At 37.4% G+C, this 7500-nt stretch overlaps 1 protein-coding gene across 1 annotated transcript in view; it reads left to right on the top strand.

Moving 5' to 3' along the window:
• LOC133995185 (metal transporter CNNM4) overlaps positions 1-7500 on the top strand; it is a 31518-nt gene that overhangs the window by 6767 nt on the left and 17251 nt on the right. Inside the window, exons 2-4 of the mRNA XM_062434505.1 lie at positions 71-214; positions 1698-1832; positions 2984-3153. Coding sequence (XP_062290489.1) covers positions 71-214; positions 1698-1832; positions 2984-3153 — 449 coding nt within the window. The remainder of the gene's footprint in view (positions 1-70; positions 215-1697; positions 1833-2983; positions 3154-7500) is intronic.

A 7500-nucleotide genomic window follows, 5' to 3' on the forward strand; every position in this document is an offset into this window, starting at 1 on the left:
TCTCTTTCTCTCTCTCTCTCACTTTTTCTCTCTCTCTCTCTCTCTTTCTCTCTTTCTTTCTCCTCGCCAGGTAAATCCCACCTGGCCATCGTCCAGAAAGTGAACGACGAGGGGGAGGGAGATCCGTTCTACGAGGTGTTGGGATTGGTCACCTTGGAGGACGTCATCGAGGAAATCATCAAATCAGAGATCCTGGATGAGTCTGACCTTTACAGTGAGTCCATGGATGTCGGCCTTGACACACACACACATATATATATGAATGCCTTCGCCACATGTAAACTCACATGTGATGGTAAACACACTGAGGCCTCATGCAAGAAACTCTTATAATGGCTCAGTGATAAATAAGGGTTGGCAAGATGAGCAATTCAAAAATATCTTTAAAATAGTTTTAAAAGCAGCATTAGGTTTGTTAAATGTACATTTAGTATTTTTGTTGGTTTTATATCATTTGAAATGACATTTGCACCATTTCTTACCAAAAGTAAGACTGAATGCTCCTGAAAATGTCAAATGGTGTAACCACAAAAGAATGATCAATATTAAATTTTTCATCACCTACAGTGTATTTAAGTGGATTTATACTAATAATTACTTTATTTAAAAAACATCAAATTAATAGAAAACATTTATTTCTACATTTAAATTTTAAAGCATTGTGTCAATATTCTGGTGGAGATACAACTCATATAATCCAAAATATACAAAATATTTTTAGAATTATTTGGGGAAATGTTTTACTATAGGTGCAAATGAGATAACTAGTAACATCAAAGTAAATAAAAAGAATAATTTTCACATCTCATTTTCCACTCCTGCATGTGTACGTGTTATATAGCATCAAATCTCAACAAAAGTTATCTCAAGGCACTTTTCACGCAGAGCAGGTCTAGACTGAACTCTTTGATTTAATTTAAAGAGACCCAACATTCACACATTAGCAGCACTTGGTGACAGCAGCAAGGAAAAACTTCCATTTTAATGGGAAAAAACCTCAAACAGAATTTAACTCTAGGTGGGGCAACCATATGCTAAAAGTTGGGGTTGAGAGAGAGAGAGAGAGAGAGAGAGAGAGAGAGAGGAGAGAGAGAGAGAGAGAGAGAGAGAGAGAGAGAGAGAGAGAGAGAGAGAGAGAGACACAGTAACAACAACATTAAAAACAATGGGGGGTATTAACAATATTGTGATACGACTGCTGACACTGATAAATGTGTAACAACCTTAAAATTCCTCTTTTCACTTCACTGGGAACATTTTTATGAATGAAACTCGAAAATGGAGCAGAACAGCTCGACTCATATGGACATTTTAGGGGCGTCGATGATACTAATGATTAAATCTCAGGGATGTTAGACGGGTGACGAAACCAGAGATTTACAACAAGTTTAAGCAGTTAATAGAGTTTATTTCCCTCTTAGTTAGTCACTATTTCTAAGGGAGATGAAGAAAACATGGATATATGAATATCTACTTTATTTATACTTGTGTATTTGAGTTTAATGACCAAAGTAAACTAAAATAAACTTTAAAAAAACTGTTAATTCTGACTTTGGGCAAATCTCACAGGAGAGATTTAGGAGAAAAATACTGAAATATTGTTGCATGAGGCTCAGTGTGTTTTTCTAACATCATCTCTCTCTTATTTCTTTCTGTCTTTCTTTCTTTCTCTTTTTCTTTGTGTCGTCTCTCTGCAGCCGACAACAGAAACAGGAAAAAAGTGGATCCCAATAAATGCAAACGGGACTTCTCCGCCTTCAAGCACGACGCCGACAGTAAAGTGAAGATCTCTCCGCAGCTCATGCTGGCAGCTCATCGTTTCCTCGCCACAGGTGAGCTCTGAGCGGGCGGGCGGGCGGCTAATCTCAACGCGAACCGGCACAGATTTGTATCACAGTTTGTTCAGCAAACGTTTGCTCTGCAGTCAAGTGGATTAACTGCAGCTACTGTCGCACTGATTCATGTTGACCTTGGTGTGAATTTCCTGCAAAGCCTAAACAGAAAATTATAGATACAGTCTGTAATAAATGTGTTTAAATATATAAATAAATGCATTTATTTGTTAAATAGAAAAAGAAATAATAATGTCAAAGATTCCAACAATTCAGGCAAATTTATCAAATCAAATTTGTCAAACTAATTTTCATTCAAGGGCCACAAACAGAACAATCTGATTTGATGTGGGACAGATCATTAAAAAGAAGGAAGGAAGGAAGGAAGAAAGGAAGGAAAGATGGAAGGATAAGAAGGAAGGAAGGAAGGAAGGAAGGAAGGAAGGAAGGAAGGAAGGAAGGAAGGAGGGAAGGAAGGAAGGAAGGAAGGAAGGAAGGAAGGAAGGAAAGATGGAAGGATGGAAGGAAGGGAGGAAGGAAGGAAGGAAGGAAGGAAGGAAGGACAGAAGGACAGAAGGAAGGAAGGAAGGTCAGAAGGATGAAAGGGAGGAAGGACAGATGTAGGGAAGGAAAAGAAAACAGGAAGGAAAGCCCCACGGGCCTCAAGTTTGACACCCATGCATTACACCAATACCAACAGAAAATACAGAGTGAACTCAACAAAATAATCATCCACTAAACCTCCAAATGATCATTTTGAATTAAATAAAAAAGTTTGCTAAAAATATGGTTTTAATGGAGCTCACAGATTTTGCCTGAAATTTTAGTCTCCATCACCTCTTAGTTTCCCTATGTGTATTTTTGCGTGTGTGTGTGTGGATGCATGAATGTGTGTTGGAGATGGTAACCAACAGCGTACATCCCCAGTGAGTGTGTACGTTATTGTATTTAGGGTGGAAGGGTGGAGGTGCCTTTTTCATTGCGGTCGGGTTTTTGTTTATATGAGTAAATATTTGATTAACTCAGATATTATGATTCTGTGCATTTTTCCTTTTGCTGTTTCTTTTCTGTTCAGAAGTTGTTCTTCTGCTTGTTGAAAACATTTGGTCGCAAAACTAATATTCTACATCTTTGTCTTCGTCCTGTTGCAGAGGTGAGCCTGTTCAGCCCGTTCCAGATCACAGAGAAAGTCTTACTGAGGATCCTCAGACACCCGGACGTCATCCAGGAAGTCAAGTTCAATGATAACGACAAACGCTCGCAGCAGCACTTCCTGTACCAGAGAGGCAAACCTGTGGACTACTTCATACTCATTCTGCAGGTACATATTCATTAAGACACACACACACACACACACACACACACACACACACACACACACACACACACACACACACACACACACACACACACACACACACACACACACACACACACACAACCACACACACACACAGGTGACTCTTTAAAACTGATTCTACTGGTGTTTTATTGCTTTAACCTTCGTGTCGTCCTCCCGGGTCAAATTGACCCTGTCTGTTTTGACTGTTCCTTCTTTCCTTCCCTCCTTCCTTCCTTTCCTTCCTCCCTCCCTCCTCCTTCTTTCCTTCCTTCCTTCCTTCCTTCCTTCCTTCCTTCCTTCCTTCCTTCCTTCCTTCCTTCCTTCCTTCCTTCCTTCCTTCCTCCCTTCTTCCTTTCCTTTCTCCCTCCCTCCCTCCTTCCTTCCTTTCCTTCCTTTCATCCCTTTCTTCCTTCCCTCCTTCCATCCCTCCTTCTTTCTTCCGTACTTTCCTTCCTTCTTCCTCCCTTCCTTCCTTGACTCGAGGACAACAGGAGGGTTAAAGAGGGGCAGCAATCAGGTTTATCTCAGGTAATATCAATATCTAATACAGTAGGAAATTAATCACTGGAAAACTAACTGGAAAATGAATGAATGAAACCTTTATTTAGGGGAATTTGCTTTGCACAAAGAGAGCATCGACAGCCACACATGACAAAAGTCACAAGTAAAAAACATAAATAAAGAAGCTTCATTTAGGTAATCCATAAAAGCATAAAGTGCAAATTCAGTAAAGTATCATGTGATCAAAGCTCATTAAGCAGCTGAGTACTGCATGGGACAAAGGAAGTAACACCGTCCACACTAAGAACGATAACTGTAATGATAAGTATAGCGATATAAGCTCCAGCTGTGTCTGCAGCTAATGAAAATAGATACTGATGAGCTGTTACTGCTGTATGTTGAACAGAGATAAAAAGAAAAGCAGAAAGGTTCACAGGCGGCTGTTGATTCAGTGTGTTGATCAGAAGTATTTCAGACACTAGTTGCTGTGATGTTTCAGTATTTACAGACCAAACTGAGTCACACCAGCAGTAACACACAGTATGAGCACAGATCTGAAGCCTTAAATATTCACTAATTTTGTAGTTTTTTCACATTATAATAGAGAACAAAGCTGCAGCATCTTTGTATAATAAACAGAGACAAACCTCTCTAAAGAAATCACCTCTGAATGTCATTCTGCTCCAATCTGTGCTGAGAGAGGAGCAAAACTGCATTAAAATAAATAAATAAAGTCATAATTAAGATGATATTTGCAGGTTTTGAAGTTTTACTGTAAATGTCAGGCTGCTGTTTGGTTTATAGGAAGGATTCTGATTGGCTGTCAGTGATCCAACGATATCGTTCACCCGCTGTTGATGTTGTTATAGTTGTGGTGTGAACTCCTCCATCCACTGCAGTTAGAATGACTTTTAAAACTATATATTTATAGTTATTGTTACAGTTCTTGGTTTGCATCCTGGGCTTGTTTTACCTTCACCCTGAGGGGTAAAAGTGCATATTCAGACTATAGTGGCTGCTGTGGGTTTGATTTGATAACTTAAAAGCTTAATTCGTGGTGTAATGGTCTGTCATGTAAGAGATACTGCTCATTGGTTTTACTTTTCTAGTCTAACAACCTCATCCAGTGTGGTCTTGTTCTGTATAGACTGAATACAAAAGCTCTATATTCTGAATGCAGGTGCAGCATAGCTCTGTCCAACATTAAAGACTGTGTAAAGTGAATTCAGACATTTTCTTCTAAACACATTAAATAGGTCAGATCTCAGGCCTAGCGTCCATGTTTCTGGTAGAGGTGGTGACTTTGATTGACAGGTGACACTTGGTAGGGGGCGGGGCTTCAGCGGACTAGGTGGGCACTCCCACAGCGTTTGGGAGCTGAGAAAAAGGATGACTTTTACACAACTTTGAAGCCTAATTTCATATGTTTGGGGATTTTTTTTATCATTCTTATCATTCAAATTTGGCAGGGTGGTTAACAACACACTTTTCTGTGGTACAGAACACATATTTATTCTTACTTTACACAGACTTTAAAACTTTTAAGTCTTGTTAAAAAGTAAAAACGCTGTTGAGCTTTTTGCAAACTTAGCATCAGTAAAGCAAAGTAAGTGGACATTGAGTTTGAATTGATTTGTCAAAATAAGTTTTTCCAGAGTCAAGAATGAACTTTAATGCCTGTTTTATTGTCTTTTTAACTAGAAGAACACACAAAAAACTACTTAGAAGGTGAGATATTATAATAAACAAAGTCCTAATTGACAGTATATGATAGAGAACAATTATATACAATATAGAAACCAGTTTTAATCTTTATAAACACTTAAAACATACAATAAATACCTTCATTTTGAATATAAGGGGAGAAATGTGAATGTCCTGTTAACCCTCCTATTGTCCTCAGGTCAAGGAAGGAAAAGAGGAAGGAAGTAAGGAGAGAAGGAATGGAGGAAGGAAGGAAGGGAGGAAGGAAGGAAGGAAGGAAGGAAGGAAGGAAAGGAGTAAGGAGGGAGGGAGTGAGGAAAAGAGGAAGAAAGTAAGGAGAGAAGGAATGAAGGAAGAAAGGAAGAAAGGAAGGAAGGAAGGAAGGAAAGAAGTAAGGAAGGAAGGAAGTGAGGAAGTGAGGAAAGAAGTATGGAAGGAGGAGGGAGCAAAGAAAGAGGGAAGGAGAGGAAGAAAGAAGAAAATTAAAGAAAGAGGAAGGAAGGAAAGAAGGAACAGTCAAAAGAGATGGGGTCAATTTGACCCGGGAGGACAACAGCAGGGTTAGTAACTACAGTGTGTCAGCACATTTTAACAAAGTAGAAACACATGTATGATCTGTGTCAGCTGAGCGGAGTCAGTCCTGCCTCACAGCTGCTCATCGGAGGCTCGTAATGAAGTCAGATTGGATCACGCAGGTTGACCCGTTTTAAACGAGTTTACTTCGGGTCACAGCGTCAGTGCGGAGGCGGTAGCATCAGCTCGACTTAAGATAATTAAGTCAGGGTTCTTTCGGGGTTTCGTATCGCTGACTGGACAGTTTATATTCTGGTAACGCTTCATGAATCTGATACTGGTTAATGTTAATACAATGCAGATTCAGTGTGTGACGTTTTTGGTTAAATTACTCCTTCATTTTGATGGAAGTAGAAATCAGGATTTAGATTTTAAACAAATAGCAGCTGGTAATGATTATTTTTGTCATTTTATTTCATTATAGCTGCAATTATAAGTCAATTAATTGAATAGTTTAAGCATAAATAGCCAAAATTAGCTGGTTGCAGCTCGTCAGATGTGAGGATTTTCAGCTTTTCTGTGTCGTATAATAAATAATAAACTGAATATCTTTGGATTTTTAACTGCTGATCAGACAAAACATGAAATATGAAGACGTCATTATGAGCCCTAACAGAGATTAAAACAGGAAATCTTTCATTATTTTGTGAGGTTTTATAAGCTAAACATTTATCAGATTAAACAGGAAAATTATAAATAAGTTAATCAATAAGGAACAGTTACTTTCAGCCCTACATTTCATTATCTGTGAATCTGTGAGTTAAATAAGGATTATTTTAAATGTGAAAAATTAGTTTTTAGAGTCTCGGACGTCTTCAAATGTCTTGTTTTAGCCGACAAACTGTTCAAAACTCAAAGATATTTAATTTACAATGGTATAAAATGATATTAAAACCATAAAATGTTCTTAATAATCAATTATCAAAACTATTATAAATCTATTGTTTGCTCAACAAATGGTTGCAGTTATTCTCTCCATAAAATCATCTTTAAATGTCGTGAATTGTTTGGTTAATTGTCCAAAATATTCAATTTACTGTCACATAGGACACAGAAAAGTGGCAAATCATCACATTAGAGAAGCTGGAAGGATAAAAAGATTCATTAATTAATTATCTGTTGATTGATTTATCACTTAATCAACTACTGTAACTGTTTTAGCTCTAATTACACTTTAGATTTAAGCAATAAAACATTTTCAACATATATCTGTAATTCTAAATATTATAGTGTGTCTGTCTTTAATATTCAGCACTGAATACAGAATGGTCCAAAACTCTAATATATTCAATTTATTATCACATAGGACAAGAAAAAGTGAATAAATAATCAATTTAGAGAAGCTCGTAGCAGAAAACATTTGATATTTATGCTTGAAAAATGACTTAATTATCAAATTAATTATTTAACATCTTACTTAATCAACTACTGTAATTGTTTAAATGTAGAAACTAAACTAAATGCAAAAAAAGCTGCAAAATGAAGCATTCTTCATGAGGTTTGGAGGAATAAATCAAATGTGTCGCTCAGCATATCTGTTAATAATCA

The sequence above is a fragment of the Scomber scombrus genome, chromosome 15 (genome assembly GCF_963691925.1).
Source record: "Scomber scombrus chromosome 15, fScoSco1.1, whole genome shotgun sequence".
Lineage (NCBI taxonomy): Eukaryota > Metazoa > Chordata > Actinopteri > Scombriformes > Scombridae > Scomber > Scomber scombrus.